The sequence below is a fragment of the Vipera ursinii genome (assembly GCF_947247035.1).
Source record: "Vipera ursinii genome assembly, chromosome: 13".
NCBI lineage: Eukaryota > Metazoa > Chordata > Lepidosauria > Squamata > Viperidae > Vipera > Vipera ursinii.
Window position 1 is genome coordinate 12,533,037 of NC_139526.1, and position 23,325 is coordinate 12,556,361.

Here is a 23,325-nt window from a genome sequence, read left to right on the forward strand (position 1 = left end):
ACGGTGGCCTCACAGATTCTGAACACCCGGCGTCTCCATCCTCGGCCACTTTTAAAGACTTGTGGACTTCCAGAATCTCTCAGCCAGCCATGCTGCCCGAGGAATTCTGGGAGTTGAAAGTCCACAAATTGCAAAGTAGCCACGGTTTGAGACCCCTGCCGAACACCAATTCCTCAAATGGCCAGGGTGTTCTTCTAACAGTAGAAAGCTTGAAAACCAAGTTAAGCTTTCGTTTTTTAAAAAAAAATTCTGTAAGAGGTCACTTATCCTTTAGTTGCTGGAAGCCAGAGAGCTTCCAGATTTATCAGCTGAGCGTTAACATCTCTGTGCCTTTTGACTTGCAAGAGAGTATTTAAGCACCCTTACATTGCTATAACCTTTAAACTGTGAATGTCACCTTCCTGTGAATTTTTAACCTAATTCTTAAGATGACCTTGAGGCCTATTTCTAAGAGTATCGTCAGGAAGGGGTCAACCCTAGTTCTTGCACATACACTCACTCATTCCAGTTTTAAACCTCAACAGGACAACATTCAGTTGTAGAGCGTATCATGTTTGGATAACTGGAATGTCATTTGTTTAGTTCGATTTACAACTAATGCTCTTATAACCCCAATCACAGCTGTCCTGCCCTAACATTTCCTCCAATCATCTAGTCTCGTCCCTGTGAGCATATTTTTTTAAGTATCATGAGAAAACTGCCTATTTTTGTAATGTTTCGGTTATCTCTTTCGCATTGGAACAAATGCGAGCTGACCCATCGTAAAGCAGTCCAGATCCATAGTTAACGTTCAAATAACCTTGCTCTATCATTCAAAGGACGTGCAAAAGCAAGCAAAGTCACCCTAAGAATGGATTTGTTATTCTTGTTGACAAGAAGCTATGAAAAAGATCAGTCCCAAAATACATTCCAGCATTCACGGTTGAATCCCCATTAAAAAAAAAACAGGATCGCGGGAAGGCAAAAATTTTAAGACAATATCAAATACTATCTCCCTCGTTTCTCCTTATCTGACCACTGAAGCATATTCGTCTGTTTGGCTGAGATATTTTCAAACAGTGTGTCCTACTTGACATCGCTTCTGCTTTTTTTTTGCTATGCAGATGCAGCTCAGGGTAACAAATCCCAAAGGGGCATGAGCAAAAGGGCAGCCAGGGTCTTATCCTGGGAGACTGCCCAAGGTGTGTATTAAATGTAGTGTTTTGCTGGAGAGGACAGAAGCAAGAGTGTGTTGCAAATTAGTGAGATATGACTGCCAAGGGAAAGAAGAACTGAAGGAGCAGGATGGCTGCTTCGGGCGTTGTTCCTGTTGTGAAATTGTCTTTGGCAGATTTAGAAACTTGGTTATGATACTTAACATTGCATAGAATCAAGGGAAAACGTTGTGGCGTTATAGTCCTGCTACATATTATATTTCGTGGTTAGCCAACTGTCTCCAGGCACAAGCTGGAGGTAAGGAGTAACTTAGCTGATAGTTAGAGCCGATTCAAGAATCCCACTAGTCTTCTCCGCATCGCTGTTGCTTCCAGGATGTTTGCAATCGGCAGTAGTTGGCGGCTGTCATCTTGCATTGTTTCCCATAATTGCAGGGCGAGCTTGCGAAGAGACAAAAAGGTCCCATTTGTTTCTGGATGACTTCCTTCTAGACCAGGGGTAGGCAACCTCGGCTCTTTTACGACTCATGGACTTCAACTCCCAGAATTCCTGAGTCAGCTATGCTGACTCAGGAATTCTGGGAGTTGAAGTCCATGAGTCATAAAAGAGCCGAGGTTGCCTACTCCTGTTCTAGACCAAGGGTGTCCAACCTTGGCAATTTTAAGACTTGTGGATTTCAACTCCCAGCTGGCTGGGGAATTCTGATAGTTGAAAAATTGCCCAAGTTAAGACGCCTCTGATCTACAGTGTAGCAGGATTTCTCGATGTGAATTGTTCAGATCATCGTAGTTTGCCTTTTCAGCTCCCATTTTCTGTTGGAATTCATCAAGCGCATCAGAGAACCAACCAGTGACCTCTCTAGAATAGCTTGATCCGTCAGCAATACCACAAGTTCTTTGCAAAGTATTTTTTCTTTTGAGATACTCTATGCCAGAAGTTGAAATAGTTCAGCATTTTGATAAACTTATGAACGCTCAAGCCGTGCTTGAAACTCGGCGCTGGTTTAATATTTCTTGCCAAGTTCTTCCATGCGGTTGGCTGTAGTAAGTGCCATCCCTTCAACACTAGGGAGATGGGGGAAAAACAAACAGTGGAATGCAGACACTGTGTAGCTTTGTAATAAAACGAGCGATATGAGAACAATTGGCCAACGCCAGCTTTGGATGCCATTTGCCTAGGTCGTTGCTACACATGGATTACTTGGGATTGCAGAATTTCAAGGGGTGTTTTTCACCACTGCGTCTTTCTCTGTTAGCCTTTTGTTTTTCCAGCTAAGCCTTAAGTTATGATTGATTTATCTTTGTGCCTTTTTTTTTTGAGGGGAGGCTGAGGATTACACTGTGTATCCAGAAAGGGTATTTTTTTTCTTTTTTTTTTAAAAAGAAAACTACACCAGAAGTTAAATGATAACTCAAATGTGTTGAATCATGTGCTGTTTAATAAACAACTGTATTTTGTTAGTCCGTTACAGTAGAGCTGATGGATTCTTCAAGTCTTTTTATCCCCTTACAGTCCCACAAGTTTCACATGTAGAAACTAAGATAGTCTAAGCTCAAGGTGCCTCTTGTAAAAAAGAAAGAAAAGTCATTTCTTGACAAGGGACTGGTAATCCAGAAATTTTTCTTGTAACCAAACTAGCAGTGTATTACAGGAATTGTAAAGAGTGCGATGGGGGGAAAACAGAAGCAAGATTTATAACATTCCTTTTATTTGTGCCGATAGCCATTGTGAGGTGGCACAATCATTAGCTATGCAACCTCGACACTCAACCTTGACCTGACTGTTCAGTTTCCATAGGCAAATCCACTCGTTTGTAAGACTGTGAACAGGTCAAGGCGCAAGCAGTTTCCTTTTGTGAAATTGACAATCTGTAGAGAGAGGAATGAGAAGAATTTTCCCCAGTTCTTCCTGTCATAAAGAGAATGTTTTTTGTTCCGCTGAAATGCCTTTAAGTCTCTTTTTGTAATAGTGATCAGGGAAGGAGTATTCACTTGATTGAATCCATTGCTGAGCCATTGGTTCTCACATCAGTCAAGGCCAGGGGTAGGCAACCTTGGCTCGTGGACTTCAACTCCCAGAAGTTCACGAGTCATAAAAGAGCCAAGGTTGCCTACCCCTGTACTCAAGGCTGTCTGGTATATCTGCATTTAAAAAGAAAAAAATTCAATCCCTTTGTAACGTTACCACTATCCCCTTTTCCCAGTCTAGCGTCCAAATGTGAAGTGTTGCTATTAGACAAATCAAGTTGTGTCCATTGTTCTTTATATCAATTGACAATTAAAAAGAAATTTAAGTTGCCAGTCTTATTTTTATGCGAATTGGGCTACACAGGCATTCTGAGAAACGTTAAAATAGCTCTAACCCAATGCTTTATTTGAAAGAAATGGCAAAGGTGGCCTTGGAGCACAGAGATCATTTCAGAAGACTTAGATGGGATGCTTGAAGCAATGATTGGCAAAGAGGCCTCTTGTAAGTGACTGCACTGGCTTTACTAGCCACTTCAAAAAAAAAAGTAACCATTATATTTCCCGTTCTAAATCTTAGCTACAAGTGGCCTTCTCTTAACAGAATTGCAAGTAACTTCTCTTCTAATACAAGCTGAGGTAGGAGATCAAGCCAAGTTTGGCATCTATATATTATTATCTGATCAAGGAGAGAAGCAGCCTGGAACTAAGGAGAAACAGCTTGCCTCCAGAAATCGTGGGTGCTCCATCGCTGGAAATGTTTAAGAAGAGAGGGGTAGGCAACCTCGGCTCTTTTATGACTCATGGACTTCAACTCCCAGAGTTCCTGAGTCAGCTACGCTGACTCAGGAACTCTGGGAGTTGAAGTCCATGAGTCATAAAAGAGCCGAGGTTGCCTACCCTTGGTATAGGTTCTCTTGCTTGAGCAGGGGGCTGGACTAGAAGACCTCCAAGGTCCCTTCCAGCTCTATTCTATTCTGTTAAAACTCTCATTCCTGTAGCAAAGGTCTTTTTTCCAGAGGCAACTGGACTTTGTTTTTCCTTGAAGGCATTTCGCTTCTCATCCAGAAAGCTTGCATCAGTTCTCGGATGAGAAACGTCTTCAAGGAAAACCTGAGAAAGTCCAGTTGCCTTTTGAAAAAGCACATATGGGACAACCATGACCTGAATGGCTACAAGCCTCCATTAGAGATCTCGATCCTGTAATCCAGGGATCTTCAAACTTGGCCCTTTTATGACTTGTGGACCTCAACTCCCAGAATTCCTCAGTCAGCGTGGCTGGCTGAGGAATTCTGGGTGCTGAAGTCCACAAGACATAAAAGGGCCAAGTTTGAAGACCCCTGCTGTAATCTTTAACCGAATGCATCGTGGGGCAAAACGTTTTCAACCAAGCTGCCTCGAATGGGCTAACTTGCAGAAGAGGTCCGAGATTTGGGATCCCTGATTCTCATGGGGTTGAAATTTGGCAAAGGTTACAAAGCACGTTGTGGCATAAGAATTTTATCACAAAACCACATTTGCGGCATAATATAAAAACGTCATAAAGCAATTTTCCACATGGGTGTTCACGCTATACAGTTCCACCTGGGCTATTTTCGAGGCAGATGCGTTTCTTGTATCTTGAATTGGATGATGAAGACAAACCTGGTCAGGAAAGATCTCTTGAGAAGATGTCCCACTGGGTCATAGGTTGTCTAGTTGGGCTAAAAATCAGGTTGCGGTTTAAAGGGGGATGCTGGTGTGTATTTTTACAGAAACCCACCCATCTCTGCTCACAGCCTGCCTGCATACTGTCTCTTCCAAATTCAGATTTTCCCATCAAGCGGTGAACATCACTGTGGACAGTTGATTGTTTTATTTTCTCATTGCAGTGCAACATCTGAAGCCTAAAGGCCAGTTAGGAGACAGCAGAGCCAAAAGCTAAGTCATAACTGGATCACGTTACTTTCAAATGCCTCTGGGATGGGTTTGGCTTATCCAGAGTGGTTAACTCTGTCCAGTCTGAGTGAAGTGAATATAGTTAACAGCATTATTCATGTGTTATTATGCTTCTACTTCCAGAGCAAAATTAAAACGGCCCTCTTGACAAATTATTGTTGTTGGTTGCGAAGTCGTGTCCGACCCATCGCGACCCCATGGACAACGTTCCTCCAGGCAAATTTGACAAATTGATTTGACAAGTTACCAACCTATATAGCCACAAGTACTAGTAATGGCATTGTGCTAGAGAGAGACAGAATATTCAATATCCATACGCAGTCAAATCAATAATCAGTCATATTAGATTTTATATTTCCAAATGGTCAGGATGGAGCTACTGGAAATCTTATTGGGAAACTAAAATATCTGGGACTGTGCTATAGTGCCTCATTTCCTGCATAGATTATATCAGGACTTTCAATACCCTCAGAAGAGATTTCAAAAAGAAACCAATATAATTGAGATAGGTGTGCGAGGAAGGCAAACCTTGACTTAAAACCTCATGGTTTTGGAAAAGGAAAATTATAAAGGATTTTCATGGAAATTGATAATACTGCTGTGGTGGATGCTGCAAGGACACTGGAGCACAAAAATCCATTATTAGCCTTTACCAGGGCAAGAGGAGGTGTGTGTTTTTTTAAAGTGCAAGATTTGAATATACAATTGCTTGCACAGAGTTAATTTGCATTCCCGTCTTTCATCCACTTAAGATCTACACAAAAATTACTTCAATCTCTTCGGCAGAAAATTTCCTGCAATAAAGGAAAGACTAAAAGAATGACTAAATAACTCAAAATTGGCATTAAAAGATCTCGGCACTTGCGGCAGCTGTAGAATTAATTATAGTGTTAAGATTTTCAGTTAACCTATAGCACCCAGCAGTTACTTGAAAAACAGCTATTCCTATATACCGGATTTATGCCCTGTTCTTTTAATTCCCTTATTAAACCCCCAAAAGAAAGAAAGAAAGAAAGAAAAGGGGGAACACATCGATGAAGAATGTGACACACACACTCCAGGCTCATTTGTGTTATACTCCACGTCTTGAAGGCCTCTTGTTTAGTTGATGGATCGTTCGTCCTCAGCCTCATTGAGAAGGGGAGCTGTGTCAACAGGCGGGTGAGCCACTGCCTCGGTTGGTGAGCGTTTGGTTGAGCGGTTCAACGTGCCACCCTGGGAATTCACAGAATGGGGAAAGTTTGGTGAAGGTTGAACCTTTATGGACATTGTCCCGAGTAACTGAACAGCCAACTGGATTCTTACCTGCTTCTTATCTACGATGTTAAGGCAAACAGAGCTCCCAATGCAAGCAATGGTGTTGGCCAGCATGAAGATCATCATCTGTTGCCAGCGCCATAAGGGGATCTTCAGTTCACTAGAAATTTTTTTTTAAAAAAGAACATTATTTGCCTGAACAGGCAGCCAGAGAAACAAAGCCAAGCATTTACGTCTTTTATCACGTTAGTTCTCCAAGATACAGTAGTCCTCAACTTATAACAGTCCGTTTAGCGAGCAAAGTTACAGTTGCACTGAAAAGGTGACATGACCGTTTTACACACTTGTGACCACTGCGCTGTTGTACCTGCAGTCAAAATTGTGATCAAAATGCAGATGCTTGGCAACTGACTCCTACTTCTGACCTGCAAAGTCAACACGGGAGCCAGGTCCACTTTGCAACCGTGTTACTAATTTCACAACTGCAGGGATTCACTTAACTGTGGCAAGAAAGGTTGTCAAATGGGGCAAAATTCACTTAACAGCTGTCATTTAGCAACACAAATTTTGGGCTCAACCGTCGTAAGTCGAGGGCTGCCTGTTCTTGGTTATTAGTTCCATCTTCAAGTATCAAGCAATTTATGGAAGCCATTCGGAAGGACCGTGACACATTTTCTTGACTTTTTAAGGCATAAACTCTTACTTCCATTTAAGCAGAAAGACAGCTGTTGTTACCTGGACTTTGTTCCCAAGATGCGTCCCACGATCACATTAGAGAGTCCAATGCCAATCATCTGTACGGATGTCGCAAGCCCCATGGCTGTTCCCAATGTTGCTTGAGGAACCACGAGTGGAATTGAAGGCCACATGCTGGCCTGTACAGAACATAGTGGAAAAGATGGACAGACCAGGGAACTAATGTCAGAAAGGCCACTTTTGTAGGAAGAAAGAATCAAATTTCATGGCAACTTCATCCCAGAAGAAATCATCGGATAAAGCAGCGTTTCTCCACCTTAACAGCTTGAAGATGTGTGGACTTCAACTCCCAGAAGTCCCCAGCCAGCATTCTGGCAGTTGAAATCCGTACATTTTAAAGACTGCTGCGGTTGAGAAACGCTGAGATAAACTCTTACGAGTCGAGAATCTGCCCGAGTTCTTGTCGTCAACTCCTTTGTGATCATGAGATCACAACCTTCTTCTAAAACCTCTGTTTACCCATAATCACAATGGGATGCCTCAAATTAGGCTGCTTAGACAGACTCATTCTCTCCGAGGAACAGGAGCCAACTCATTTCCCAGGAATGTTTAGCCTATGCGACATTTAAATCTGGATTCCTGCAAAGAGCAGAGATTAAACTCTACGTGCTCTGTGACCTCAGATTCTAAAACTGTTGAAGCCAGCACTGGAATGTGAGACTCAGCAAATCAAAATCCCACTTAAATTGGCTTGCCAGATAGTTCTCCTGCTCTGACTCTCCTCCTCACCTCCTCCTAACCTTTCTCTTAATAAAGAAGAACCCAGGAACGTTTGACAAAGTCAGGTCGATGCCAGAAACTGCCCCGTGGCTTAAAGTTGAGTAGAAATCGGGAATCCACCCATTATACTTCTGAAAACGTACGGCTGCAAAGGAGTAAGTGATTCCTAGCCAGACGGTGGAGACAAGTGGGGGAACGAAGGTGAAGGCCAAGAGAGCAAAAACAGGCACTGTTAGCACCGCACAACCAACAGCAAACACACCTCTCAGCCCGATATAATCCTGGAAAAAAGCAGAAAGAGAGACACGAGAGCCAGTTTGGAGGAAGTTCAAGGCGTCAAGCTAGAAACTGGGAGAACGCTGAGTTCTAATCCTGCCTTAGGCACAAAGCAGCTAGGCGACCTGGGGCCAGTCACTCACCGTCAGCTCTAGGAAGAAGTCAAGGATCAACCATTTCTGAAATCTTGCCACGGAAACTGCAGTTACTAAGAGCCAACCCTGACCTGAAGACACACACGCATGCATCCACACATGCATACAAATCTCATAGGGTAATATCAATGCATCCAAGCTATTGGGACCACACAGAAATCTATCTTTAAAAAGATATAATTCACATTTTTTTTAAAACCTCAAACTGCTAGCCTCCCCCCCCCAAAAAAACCCCTACCATCTAAAAGGAGAGCCTCAAGGAATAAATTAAGAAGTGATACCATTCCCCAAATATATATATATTTTTTCCAGTGATGATTCATTGGCGCTAACCAGACAGAGAGGGGAAAAAAACAATTTCTGTCCTTGTTGTACTCTCATTTCGAAACAGGGCTGCTAGCAAAAATTCAATGCAGCTCTCAACCCAGAAAAAGTCGCCCGCCTTGTTGTGTTGCGTATTCTTTTCGGGCTTCTTCTTTCCCGTTTGCACAATTTTACGAGTTGCCTTACCTCGACCTACAAATGCAGGCACCCCATCAAGGAACTGCCTCATTTCTGCCGTGAAGTTTTAAAATCATCCTTCAAAACTTACAATCAATATGCCAACAGCGGCCGAGAGAACAAGAGAGCTGTCGTAAACTGCTCCAGCTATATATGCAGCTGCCTGTTGACTGTAGCCAGGATACTTATCTTGAATAAACTTACTAGGAAAAAAAAGAAAGAAATGGGATAGGAGAAAGAGAAACAGAGAGAACCCCATTAGGACTCCAAATGGTTTTGGCACTGATGTGGAGATGGGAAAAACATCATCCTTCTACAAACAAGTCAACTCTTCTAGGTTGAGCATTCAGTGCTTTTAATAGCCTTTGGTGACATGGCTTGTTTTGTTCTAGGATGCTGCATTGGCAAGCGTAGCCAATGTCTAGAACAGGGGTGGGCAGCCTTGACTCTGATGACTCGTGGACTTCAACTCCAAGAATTCCTGAGCCAGCCACACTGAGGGGAAAGGGAGAGGTTTCCAAGCTGAGCCATGCTGGTTCAGGAATTCTGGGACTTGAAGTCCACGAGTCATGAGGGGGCCATACTTCCCCCATGCTGGCTAAGGGATTCTGGGAGTTGAAGTCCATGAGTCATGAGGGGGCCATAGTTGCCCCATGTTGGATCAGGAATTCTGGGAGTTGAAGTCTACGAGTCATGAAGGGGCCATGGTTCCCCCATGCTGGCTCGGGAATTCTGGGAGTTGAAGTCCACGAGTCATAAAAGAACCAAGGTTGCCTACCCCTGGCCTAGAAGATAATTTCCCAAGCAATGTGGGAACCTCCACGCTCCTCACAGTAGCAAAGGTTTGGTGGAGGGACACCCCCAATATGGCCTTTTCACTGTGAACCTAGAGAAATTTCCCAACGTGATCCTAGTCCTTGCTTCCAAACTTACCTATTCATCCAAAGGCAGCACCAGCTTGATAATTATTAACTGAGCATTCAATAATTATTTTTCAAGTGCCACATTTTTCATACATTACTGGAAAGGACCGTTCTATGACCAAATCCTTGCTCATAGAAAATATAGAAAAACTCCAGCGGGTGATTCCAGGCTTCTAACCTCTGCAGAAACCCGAACGCAAGATATTCTGTGTGGTCCTTGGTTAACGTATAGTTTCATCTTTCCTATTCATCCCCCCAATCAATATTTCAGTTTTGCCGATGCAAAAGAATAAAGCAGGAGACTTGTCGAGATCGCACAAATTTGAAAGAGTCGGGGCAAGCGTCCCCAAGACAATCAGCTCCTTCCCTGGAAGAAGCTGCAACAGTCTACAGCGCGGTACAGTGTGCAGAAAAGCCACAGCTAGCATTTTCGAGTCCAAGAATTGTACAGGAATTGTACAGGAAGCTGGATAATGAACACTGAGCCGCCCAGGGGATTTTTAACTACACTACTTCGCGTGCGGAAACCTCAGAACTGGCTTCTCTTCTTCTGTGCCTATGTGGAATGATCAATAAGGTTATACTCTTGGCAAATTAACGTCCCAGGAGTTTCTTTTGCTGCATATGCCAAAGGGACGGTTGACCCACTGCATGCCACAGGATTCGCTCCATTCTTGCCCACCGTCAACCCTCCGTCCCATTTTGCGAAATGAAATCGCTTACCTCGCATCGGCCACAAAAGGGAAGACCCCATTGTAGAAGAACATTATAGTAAGGACCAAAAGCCAGTAGCGAAGGGGTAAGTGGCGGATATCTTGAATTCTCTGGAAGTTAAAAATAAAGCACGTGTTCATTACCTACAATCACAGCTCTGAGGATTCAGAGTCTCTAAAAACAGCTTTCTCTAGCCCAGTGGTTCTCAATCTTTTCTTCACCACAGACCTTTTGTGGCCACACGGACCAGGGCCACAGACACCCCCCCCCCCAAGATTTAACTCATAACATTTCTTCATCTTTGCAGACCCTCCGTGATGACATCACGGCCCCCAAGGGGTCCGCGGACCACAGGTTGAGAACCACTGCTCTAGCCTATTCCACAATTCTTGAATTTCAATTCTCCGCATTTCTGACATGGTGGCTGGATAGGCTGAGGGTTGCAATCCAACTCAACTGGAGAAGATAGCTTGGATTGATACTTCACCAAGGCTTCCTCCCACCCTGGGTCTACTTAGAGAAGAAAAAAAATAATGATGCCTTCTGAATTTCCAGGCTTTTATATATGATCATCCAACGGAGAAACGGAAACAAAGGCTAGTTTTCCATCACACCTTCCTGCTCTGTTGTGATTCAGGGTCAGCCTGTGGGTTCGGCAATTGGGTCGGATGACTCAGAGGAGGAGGGGGGTGTTGAAGACCTTGCTGAGGGGGTTGAAGATCTTGCTGATGATAGCCCTCAGCCAGGCCCCTCCCACTTGGTCACCATGGAGACCCAGCTGTGTGAGCCTGACTGTGGATGAAGATGACCCACAGCTGGCCCTGTTCAAGGACGCCCGACGCAGGAGGCAGTCAATTAGGAGTAAACAGAGGAAGGCAATGGGGCTTCTCAGAAGGAGGCAGAGAGAAGCCACGCCCTGAACTCTATATAAGGGGAATGTGTGGGGAGGGCTGGTTTGCTGAAGGCAACCGCTCGGATGGTTCATGTTTCTTAAAGCTCCTGTTTCTTGGTTCGTGTCTTGTTTGTTTTTGTAGCTATAAATTTGGCAGGCGTAATTCCAGCCTCTTGCCGGTTGTAAAGGGGTTGTCCCTGCCTTTTCTGCAGGGCCGGTAGCAGGCTGGTACAGAACATGCTCAAACTCATTCATTTTCACATTTCGCATTTACAGCTACCGAAGACTAAGATGAAATAAACCAAGATCAACCTCCCATCCGACACAGGAAATTCAACCAGCTAAGCAAGCAACAGAGAAAGCAGATGTGCAGATTAATTCTGTGCTGTTCCTTCAGTTGTGATTCCGAGTGTCCTTTAAGACCAGCCAACTAGCTTTATTCAACAAAATCACAAACAATGGCCTTGGAAGAATGTATGAACGGAATCAGAATGCAAACCAAATAAGTATTCAGAATCCAAAGCCATTCAGAACCCCCTTCCCCGTCTCTCTTTTTTCAAGAGTTAGGAAAACTCGGGTGGGTGGGGGTGGGGAAATGAGCTTAAATGTTTGAAGTCTCTCTTGACCAGGGGTCTTCAAACGTGGGCCTTGTATGACTTGTGGACTTCAACTCCCAGAATTCCACAGCCAGGTCCACAAGTCTTTGTGGACCTGGCTGTGGAATTCTGGGAGTTGAAGTCCACAAGTCATACAAGGGCCAAGTTTGAAGACCCCTGCTCTTGAACGTCAGGGCCAGGAATGATTCACATCCCAAAGACCATAAAAACAAAGTTATTGTCTGATGTACTGTCCACCCTACCTACCACTTTCTTGGACTCTTGTTGGAGAACTCCATCCAAGCCCAGCTGCTTCGTACCCACTTTGTCCAGCACGCTGACCGTGATGGCTGAAATAAAGCCTAGCACGCATAACAGGGCTCCTACAAACAGAGAAGGAACAACCATCAGAGCCTCCATCAATGATGAACCTGAAACCCTTTGAAGTCTGATAACCTTTGTAGTCAAAGCATCAATGTATTACTCCAGTGTGGATTCCTCTCTTGAGAAGCAGCTGCATTAGGTTAGCCGTTGACTTTACCTTCTGGAAAAGCTCCCGAGTTCTGACGGAGCATTCTAGGCAAGTTCTCTCAATCTAGCACGGTTCATTTAGTGACCGGCCCAAGTTACAACAGCACTGGGAAAAGTGATTTATGACTTGTTTTTCACACAACGGTTACAGCATCCCCATGGTCACGTGATCAAACTTCAGACACTTGGAAGGCAGCATGTACCCGTGTTTCCTCGGAAATAAGACCGGATCTTATATTAATTTTTGCTTCGAAAGACACCTTGGGGATCATTTTCCGGTTGGGGCTTATATTTGGGGAAATACGGTACTAAATGCATTCATCTGGCTGATGATCTTTACTGGGGCTTATTTTGGGGGTGGGGCTTATATTACGGGGCTTATATTTGGAGAAATACAGTACTAAATGTGTCCATTTGGCTGATGAACTTAACTGGGGCTTATTTTGGGGGTGGGGCTTGTATTACAAGCATCCTGACAAAAATCACGCTAGGGTTTATTTTCAGGTTAGGTCTTATATTCGGAGAAACACGGTATTTATGACGGTTAAGGCATGTGATGACTTTTTCCAACCTTCGGACAAACAAAGTCAATGTGGGGAAGCCAGATTTACGTAACAGCTGTGTTACTAACTTAACAACTGCAGTGATTCACTTAACAACCGTGGCCAGGAAGGTCATCAAGTTTTGGCAAAATTCACGTAGCTACTCAGCAACAGAAATCAATTGTGATTGTAAGTCGAGGACTACCTGTATCTCCTCGATGCGGCTGGGGTGTTGTGGGAGTTATAGCACATTCAGAGAATATCAAGTTGGGCCGCCTACCCTAGTCTAGAGATCCAAGAGAAAACTCACCTCCCCAAAGGGTCCACTGGATCCCAAAATGGCTTTCAAACTGCTGGGTGAAAAAGAAGTTGAGGACACTGCCGAGCCGGGAGAAAGAGAGAGTCAATCCGAAGGCGAGCGCCAGCTCTTTCCCCTTGAACCAAAAGGCGGTGATGCGGTTCTGCACAACTCAAAAAGCAGAAGGGAGATCAGCGTTACTAAGTGGACTGCAGTGCAAAGTCGGGGGGGGGGACAGAGCAATGCAGTGGAGGGCATATTCTTCTGCATTTTATAAAGCCTGTGCCTCCGTTTAAGGAAGCAAGCAGAGCACTTGAAGCAAAAAATGGATGAAATAGTTAAAATATTATGAAGAACACACACACACACACACACACACACACACAAAAACAACCCCTCAAAACAACCATGCTAGTCAATCTTAATAATTGGCTGCCTGGAATTCATTTGGATTTATTGAGTACAGTGGAGTTGGGTTAGGGTTAAATAAATGTTGAAACGCTTCTGTTGTGAATCAACAATTTCCCCAAGATGCAGCATTAACATCCACAAACGTAAAGCAGATTCCCCATCTTGCCTTGAACGGAAGATCTTGGAGAACAACCTACAAGAACATAGCAATGGTATCTCTCTGGGGTCCGTAAATCAAGCTGCTATTTGTATAAAAGTGCCCTCTCATACACCTTTGCCTGATTTCCAGGATTTATCTTTTCAGGTGTAATCTGAACTTGTTTTGTACACCTGGAGTGGATGAGTAACTTCCACTGCTTTTCTCCCTGCGTTTTAACGCACCAATTTCTACTTTCTATTGTTACGTGCTTTATGCTTCTGTATTTGCTAAGGAGTTTACTTAGCTTTAGAATGAAGACTTTGTAAGAATCTCTTTTTCTGAGTGCTACCACGGAATGAGAATAGTGGGGATTTGGGAATCATTATCATTATTATTTCATCTCCCACTAATCTTCACTTCTTAATTTATTTTTCCCCACAATGGGACAAGAAAGCAACCATTTAGAGATCTCAATCGGTTTTATACTGCATTCTCCGCTACGTAATTCTTGCATAGGGCAAGGTGTTTAAATCCTGCTATTTTAATTCTTTGTACCTGAAGAAGCTATACATTTCATTTATAAATTAAAACAAACCCACTCCACTTTTCCACTGAAAAAAGGCATAATTTTGGAAATGAAAGGAGACTAAAGTTCTCTTTAGCTCTCCCTTTTCAACACAACTTAGAGAAAAACTAATTTGTGTTCGCACAATCTGAATCAGGAAGTTGGCATTAAGATATATATATATGTGTGTGTGTAAATTACTAACAAAGACATATATATATATATATATATATATATATATATATATATATATATATATATATATATATATATATATGGTTCCCCCGCACATGCGTGCTAGTCGTTTCCGACTCTAGGGGGCAGTGCTCATCTCCGTTTCAAAGCCGAAGAGCCAGCGCTTGTCCGAGGACGTCTCCGTGGTCATGAGGACCCAGATTGTTGGGGGCAATTAAGCTGACTTTGTAATAATGCCACTTGGGGGGTGTATGAAAGCCCTAATAAGCAGGCATATACATAGACTGAAGGCTACTGCTAAGCTTGTAAGCCGCCCTGAGTCTTCGGAGAAGGGCGGGATATAAATGGAATTAAAATAAATAAATAAAAATGTGGCCGGCATGACTAGACGCCAAAGGCGCACGGAACGCTGTTACCTTCCCACCGTAGTGGTCCCTATTATTCTACTTGCATTTTTTACGTGCTTTCGAACTGCTAGGTTGGCAGAAGCTGGGACGAGTAACAGGCGCTCACTCTGTTACGCGGCACTCGGGATTCGACCCGCCAAACTGCCGACCTTCTGATCGATGAGCTCAGCGTCCTAACCCACTGAGTATTCAAATATATATATTTAAATACGTTAATTCTTTCAACAATTAACTAGATAAGGATGGGTTCAGATCCCACCCTAAGTCCTGATTTGTTTATCTCATTTGTTGGTTTGATAAAACGTTTGTTGTCGTTTTTTTAAAGGAAGGGGCTCTAGTAAGAGATGTTTAATGCATCTTGACTCAAATCAAGATTCCTGCTGGATGAATTGAGGGTGGAAGGTAGAAAGGTACCTGTGGCTACATCTTGCTTACCAAAGAAAAAGACTGGAGAGCCAAGTTAAGACATTCAAAGCTTTGTCTGAGCTCACAGAGCCTTATCGGCAAAGTCCAGAGTTTAACCACGTTGACCCAACGCGCTCTCCCTTCTACGGAGAGGACGCTGTTCGTTCCTTACTTGTGAGCGATCCATTTCCAGAACCAAATAGCAACCTGCCGGTGAGCATCAGAGGCAAGAGATACGGAGTTCCTTTCAGGTGGGAACCCAGCGCAAAAATGGATGATCCCAAGACAGTGAGGAAAGAGAAGACAAAGACCCCAACTATGGAGAGAAGGAGAAAAACAAAACAAAGCAACGGCATGGGCAAAATTCTACAGGCGAAACACGTGGCTTTTACAACAGCCGTGCACACTGGAATCGAAGAGGGGGCAGGATCCAGGTTTATAAACTCTCTTAATCCCTTCTGATCACATAGATACCGTCTCCAAGACACGCCGCCACTGTTTCCAGTTGCAATTACAGGCGGTCTCGACTTTCAACACAACGGGGGGCTGAATTCGTATTGCTAAACAAGGTGGCTGTGCCGAACTCTGACCTTTTTTTTCCTTTTTTTGCTAGAGTTGTTAAAACGAATCACACTGGTTGCTAAATAAATCATACGGTTGTTAAGCAAATCCAGTTTCTCCCGCTGGCTTTGCTAGGAAGTTCACCAACGGCCATCACATTACCCCAGGATGCTACAACCCTTGTAAATAGATGCAAAATAGAACAATTAATCAGTGGAACAACCTGCCTCCAGAAGCTGTGAATGCTCCAACCCTGGAAGTTTTTAAGAAGAGACTGGACAGCCATTTGTCTGAAATGCTATTTCAGGGTTTCTTGCCCGAGCAGGGGGTTGGACTAGATGACCTCCAAGGTCCCTTCCAACTTTACTATTATGATTATGATTATGCAGGTTCTGTCAAGCACCCGAATTTTGGAAGGGCCACTTTAACTTGAAATGGTCACTAAATGAATTGGTCGCATGTCAAGGGCTAGCTGTAACAAGCACGATATTTAATTCCTATCTCTCATAAGAAAGATCAAACGTTTTCTCTTACAGCTTGTGGGAAATAACCTGGAGAAAGCATTCGAAATTCTGCACTGCAAAATACACTGCAAATATGCCCGGTCTCCTCGGGCTTCCCAAGAAACGTGATCTGAAGCATTTTTTAAAATGCTTGAAAAAATTCTGGAAGGGCTAATCGAAGATACTCAATTTCCCTGCTCAGTTTAAAAGAATCACGTTAAACGTCAGCCGACAAGTTTAAAACTGTGTGTTTTGTAGCCATCTTCAGACATCACCAAGTTATGGGTATGGTCTGAGATTACCCAGCTTGCCAGCTTCTAAGACTAGGTCAAAACAAATGTCGTTATGAGGGGTCCTTGCTGGTCTCTGAGCTCAGTTTTCTTGCAGGCCTTTCATTACCCAAACTAGGTGACATTATTGCTGCTAGTGTTGTTAAAAGAACAGAATGGAAGTCATTTGTCAACTCAGGACAGAAAAGAGGTGGAATTCATATGTCTGAAACGAAGCTTCACTTTCAAATGCATCTCTCTAACCATAACTGAGCTCCCTTATACCCAGGGTAGGCAATCTTGGCTCTTTTATGACTGGTGGACTTCAACTCCCAGAATTCCTGAGCCAGCATGGCTCAGCTTGGAAACCTCTCCCTTTCCCCTCAGCATGGCTGGCTCAGGAATTCTGGGAAGGGTTCACTTTAGCCACACCTGTCTGGGTCCATTGTATAAATGTATAAGGCAGAGGTAGGCAACCTTGGCTCTTTTATGACTCGTGGACTTCAACTCCCAGAACTCCTGAGCCAGCTTGGAAACCTCTCCCTTTCCCCTCAGCATGGCTGGCTCAGGAATTCTGGGAAGGGTTCACTTTAGCCACACCTGTCTGGGTCCATTGTATAAATGTATAAGGCAGAGGTAGGCAACCTTGGCTCTTTTATGACTCGTGGACTTCAACTCCCAGAACTCCTGAGCCAGCTTGGAAACCTCTCCCTTTCCCCTCAGCATGGCTGGCTCAGGAATTCTGGGAAGGGTTCACTTTAGCCACACCTGTCTGGGTCCATTGTATAAATGTATAAGGCAGAGGTAGGCAACCTTGGCTCTTTTATGACTCGTGGACTTCAACTCCCAGAACTCCTGAGCCAGCTTGGAAACCTCTCCCTTTCCCCTCAGCATGGCTGGCTCAGGAATTCTGGGAAGGGTTCACTTTAGCCACACCTGTCTGGGTCCATTGTATAAATGTATAAGGCAGAGGTAGGCAACCTCGGCTCTTTTAGGACTCGTGGACTTCAACTCCCAGAATTCCTGAGCCAGCATGGCTCAGCTTGGAAACCTCTCTTTCTCCTCAGCATGGCTGGCTCAGGAATTCTGGGAGTTGAAGTCCATGAGTCATAAAAGAGCCCAGGTTGCCTACCTCTGCCTTACAAATTTAGAACATTCAAAGCCAAATGGACCCAGATCGATGTGGCTAAAGTGAACCCTTCCATTGCAAAAGGCTTTTAAAAGCTGCTCGTGAAACTTCTCGGGCAGAGATGAATGCCAATAACTTTCCAGGAAAGGCAACTCTTCGTAATGCATTAACAGAGCAGAAAAGGTCTTCTCTAGCCAGCTGGATTTGAGAAGACAAAGGAACGTACAGAGCAAGCATCCCACCCCCCCCCCCAGATGATCTCAGAGGGCAGGAAAGCAGCAAAGAAAACAATGCTACAGTCACCCGGTTGAGATGGGTGGGCATAGAAAATTAAATAGTTCAGCTCCTCCAAACTTACAGCGGTTTCCCAGTTTGTCAATCAAGAAGCCAGCCACAATCACCACCAGCGCATTACTAAAGAGAACAACAACAAAACACAAAGAGGAGGTGAAGATAGTTATTTCGCGTGTATGTGTGTGTTTGTGTGTATATATGTATGTGAGAGAGACTCACGTCCAGGCATAGATGGCATAGAGAAGATTGTATTCTTCAGGGGTCATTCCAAGCCCTTCCACACAATCAGCCGTTGTGTTACGTTCTGTGCCATTCTGTTGAGTTCCATTGGGGCAGGTTAGATTCTGGATGATAAATCAGAACGGAATTTTTTCGTTTATCAATATCAGAAATTACAAATGAGCCAAGTTGAAATACACCCTGATTTACTGAGGCCCACCTGCATATTTGTTCCAGATAACTAGAGGCTTCCATCTGCTAAGGGATGGCTACGTGCCTTGCAGAAGATGTTTTGGCTTATTAGGTTTTGCTAATGATGTGTATCGAAGGAACGCATCATGCAGCTATTGTGCTCTTTTGATCAAGATTTATGGCTTAGTGTGATTCAACAGCCCAGCCAATTGATCAAGATTTATGGCTTAGTGTGATTCAACAGCCCAGCCAATTATCAATGAAGCATAGTTTAAAAACCATGTTGTTGTTAGTTGCGAAGTTGTGTCCGACCCATCGTGACCCCATGGACAACGTTCCTCCAGGCCTTCCTGTCCTCTACCATCTTCTGGAGTCCATTTAGGCTCACGCCTACTGCTTCAGTGACTCCATCCAGCCACCTCATTCTCCATCGTCCCCTTCTTCTCTTGCCCTCCATCTTTCCCAGCATGAGGCTCTTCTCCAGTGAGTCCTTCCTTCTCATTAGGTGGCCAGAGTATCTGAGTTTCAACTTCAGGATCTGGCCTTCTAAAGAGCAGTCAGGATTGATCTCCTCTAGGACCGACTGGTTTGATCGCCTTGCAGTACAAGGGACTTGCACGAGTCTTCTCCAGCACCATAATTCAAAGGCCTCAAATTCTTTGGCACTCGGCCTTTCTTATGGTCCAGCTTTCCCAACTTTTTAAAAAACATAGTATAATGTGTGATGCCAGTATGTAGCAGAATCTTAAAAATTCTTAAACAGGGCCTGGGTCTTATATATGGAAAACAAATGAAGTTGCTACATTAGCTGTCAAAAATGTGGCTTGGCAGCCACACAGTGCAAATTTTCTTGAATGCCTACATATACTTTTGGTTGCTCGGGTGTGGAAACAGCTGACGTTGTTTTTGTGTTAATCTCTGCAGCTCTGGAAAGACTTGAATTCAAAAAGGCTTTGAAACTTTGCACCGCTACTCTATTTGCTACGTGGCTGAAATCAAGTTGACTTCTAATAGGGATGGAGAGAAAAGGAGAGAAACACTCACCCCTTGAAACTGTTCTTGCAAGACACTGGGAATATCAAAACAGAAGTAGGAGCCAAAGAGAGCCTTGGTGGAGCAGTGGGCTAATGCCTCCTTAAGTAACACCAGCTGCCTGCAACTAGTGCAGGTTCGCATCCCACCAGGCTCAAGGTTGACTCAGCCTTCCATCCTTCCGAGGTAGGTAAAATGAGGACCCAGATTGTTGGGGGCAATAAGCTGACTTTGTAATAATGCCGCTGGTGTGTGTGTGTGAAAGCCCTAACAAGCAGGCATATACATAGAATGAAGGCTACTGCTAAGCTTGTAAGCCGCCCTGAGTCTTCGGAGAAGGGCGGGATATAAATGGAATTAAAATTAAAAATTAAATTAAATTAAATTAAAGGTCAAGAGACAGTTGAAGAAAAGCACCAGGAACCGGTAATAAGCTATCAAGGGAAATAAAGTGTTATTAGAATGGTAGAAAATAGCTCTGTGCAATTACTTAAAAAAAAATAAATGGTAATTTTCCCAGGATTTTGATTTCCAGTGGCACTCTCCATCTGAACAACGGATATAATACCCAGACACTGCACTACTAGTTTACACACACACTAATTGTGGTTGTGATTTACTTCCCAAAAATTGGAATGTAGTACAGGGAGGCCCAGTTTTTCAAGGAGGCACTTTACACTGTTGAATACATTTGCATTCACAATGTAATTTGGAAGGTGTTTGTTGCAAATATTTGTTCGGCTGTATTTTTTCCTCAGCCACAGGTAATCCTTGATTTACAACCGTTCGTTTCGTGACTACTGGAAGTTGCAACGGCACTGAAAAAAGTGACTTTGTGACTGGTCCTTCCACTTATGGCAGCATCCCAGTCACACGATCAAAATTCGGGCACTTGGCAACTGGCATCTACTGATTACAGTTGCAGGACCCAGGGTCAGGTGATCTCCATTTGCGGCCTTCCCAGCCAGCTTCCTGCAAGTCAAGAGGGAAAGCCAGATGATTCGGTTAACCACTGCAAGGTTTCACTTAACCACTGTGGCAGAAAAGGTTGAATAACTGGAATCCACTCACTTCTTGTGTAGCAATGGAAATTTTGGTCCCAATTGCTGTCAGTTGAGAGAGTGCCCTGCACTTTCATATATTATATACCATTCTTCCTTCTTTCTGTCCATAAAAATTCAAAGACATAAAGCCAATGTTGCATTCCACCTGACATCCAATCAGAGATTTTAACCCAGGGCGTCTTCGAATTTGGCCCTTTTATGACTTGTGGACTTCAACTTCCAGAATTCCTCAGCCAGCGTCATAAAAGGGCCAAGTTTGAAGAGCCCTGTTTTAACCCCTGAGAATTGCTGGGATGCAAAGGCCAAAATACCCCAGCCCAGGCTTAATCCAGGCTTAATCCAGGCAAAAGATCTCCTAATCCCATCTCCCGTTCACATGACGAGTCAACCTGAATGTCAACGGGGATGCTCCCAATCTCAAAAAGCAATGCTACTTGCTCCCTTCCAGATGTTAGATTTTAGATTTAGATTTTATTAGATTTATATACCGCCCTTTCCCGAAGGACTCAGGGTGGTTTACAGGGCATTTTAAAATCACATCAATAGAAAATACAAAGTTAAAAGAGAATTAAAAGATTAAATTATCCCTGAAAATAAAACCCCAGTTAAAATTCTCAGCCTGGGTCAGAGAGATGTTCTCACCCAGGGCCTATTATTCTTTCTGATCTTGCCTTTGTTTTTGCTGCTTTTCTGACTTGGTTTTTAACTTTTTTGATATCTTCTTATATTTCATCATTTGAATTGTCAGCTAACTGACGGGTGGCTTTTCAGACTGAGATGAGCAGCGCATACTCAACATGCATGCTAGAGTTAACCTTCAGCCATGGTCGTCTCTTTTGGGGTGGGGGGAATCCCCCCCCAGGGAGACTTCCATCATCCCTACTCCTGCTAAGCACATTTGATTTGTGCTTAGATCAGGGGTCTTCAAACTTGGCCCTTTTATGACTTGTGGACTTCAACTCCCAGAATTCCTCAGCCAGGCTGGCTGAGGAATTCTGGGAGTTGAAGTCCACAAGTCATAAAAGGGCCAAGTTTGAAGACCCCTGGCTTAGATTGTAAGCCGCCCTGAGTCTTAAAATAAAAAAATAAAATAAAATAAAATAAAATAAAATAAAATAAAATAAAATAAAAAAGCTACGCCCAGGGCCAGAGCAACCGGACCTCCAGACCCTGCCCGCCTACCCCGAGGAAATCACGGGGTGAGCTGGGACAGATCTGAGCATCAGAACCCGGTCTTCCATGCCAAAAAAAAAAAGGGAGGGGGCGCTCCAGTGCGAAAGGGCTCCTCTGAGCATATGCAAAGCGCGCCTGGGGACCTGCCTTGAAGAGAACAGAGCCGGTTCCCCTCTGCCTCGGGACGCGGGGTTCCTGCCCGGGAAGGCTCACGTGACCCAGCGCGGTGTCACGTGCTCCCGCTCACCTTTCTCGGCCGCCGCTTCCGCCATGGCTCCGATCCCCGGCTGGTCGGCTCCGCTTCTGGCCCGGGATTGGCTCCGCCTCGGCCCCGCCCACCATCCCCGGGACCGAGTCTCCGCCCCTTTTTCCCCTCATCGGCCACGCTCTTTGTTCCTCCGCGCGGAGGGACATTTCGCCCCGCCCACTACCCTGAGCTCGGGCGAAAGCCCGCCCTTCTGTCTCGTGACGTGGCTCCGCCCTCTTTCCCCCCCTCTCCCCTCACGCGTCCCCCCTATTTGTAACCGGAGCTTTGCCTCCCCAACCACGCCTCCTCCGGGGGAGACGAGGAGGCTCGCAAGCTCCGCCCCCTGCAGTTGACACCTTTGGAGGCTGGAGGCGTCTCTGCTCCGTCCCTCAGCGTGAAGCTCCGCCCCCTTGGGGTGGGTCGTCCCGCCTTTTCTGAGGCGGCGCATGTGTCTCTCGCAAGGCGAGGGAGGTGGACGTCCGAAGGTTTTGGCGGCTTCCTTCTTTATTCACAGAAAAAACGTCTCAGAAACAATAGCTATATTTGGGCATTTGTTATTACAGTCCAAGATCAATCAAAAAATCATTGGTTTAAATTTAAAATGTGTCGAATAGAATAGAATGGAATGAACCTTTATTGTCAAAGTACAACCATGTATACATTGAGATTGGTTGAGCCTATAGAATAGAATATTGGAAATAATAGAATAGAATAGAATAGAATAGAATAGAATAGAATAGAATAGAATAGAATAGAATAGAATAGAATAGAATAGAATGAATCTTTATTGTCAAAGTACAACCATGTATACATTGAGATTGGTTGAGCCTATAGAATAGAATATTGGAAATAGAATAGAATAGAATAGAATAGAATAGAATGAACCTTTATTGTCAAAAGTACAACCATGTATACATTGAGATTGGTTGAGCCTATAGAATAGAATATTGGAAATAGAATAGAATAGAATAGAATAGAATAGAATAGAATAAATCTTTATTGTCAAAGTACAACCATGTATACATTGAGATTGGTTGAGCCTATAGAATAGAATATTGGAAATAGAATAGAATAGAATAGAATAGAATAGAATAGAATAGAATAGAATAAATCTTTATTGTCAAAGTACAACCATGTATACATTGAGATTGGTTGAGCCTATAGAATAGAATATTGGAAATAGAATAGAATAGAATAGAATAGAATAGAATAGAATAGAATAAATCTTTATTGTCAAAGTACAACCAGGTATACATTGAGATTGGTTGAGCCTATAGAATAGAATATTGGAAATAGAATAGA

General features: G+C 43.9%; 1 protein-coding gene and 1 long non-coding RNA gene across 2 annotated transcripts; one reads left to right on the plus strand and one right to left on the minus strand.

The window, feature by feature from the left end:
* Positions 1 to 1,436: 1,436 nt before the first annotated feature.
* Positions 1,437 to 2,529, plus strand: LOC310646437. Its single transcript, XR_014493692.1, has 2 exons — positions 1,437 to 1,614; positions 1,740 to 2,529. It is a non-coding gene; the product is annotated as an uncharacterized lncRNA (long non-coding RNA).
* LOC310646387 (lysosomal dipeptide transporter MFSD1-like) lies at positions 2,476 to 22,082 on the minus strand. The gene is made up of 15 exons (XM_083372807.1): positions 22,024 to 22,082; positions 19,927 to 19,973; positions 19,552 to 19,605; positions 18,316 to 18,440; positions 18,161 to 18,216; positions 15,513 to 15,656; positions 13,231 to 13,389; positions 12,115 to 12,230; positions 10,369 to 10,469; positions 8,814 to 8,925; positions 7,934 to 8,071; positions 7,050 to 7,189; positions 6,363 to 6,474; positions 4,020 to 6,272; positions 2,476 to 3,910 (listed from the first exon to the last, which is right to left on the minus strand). Exons 1-14 carry the CDS (start codon positions 22,046 to 22,048, stop codon positions 6,159 to 6,161), a joined length of 1,443 nt encoding a protein of 480 aa, XP_083228933.1. The 5' UTR covers positions 22,049 to 22,082; the 3' UTR covers positions 2,476 to 3,910; positions 4,020 to 6,158.
* Positions 22,083 to 23,325: the final 1,243 nt, after the last annotated feature.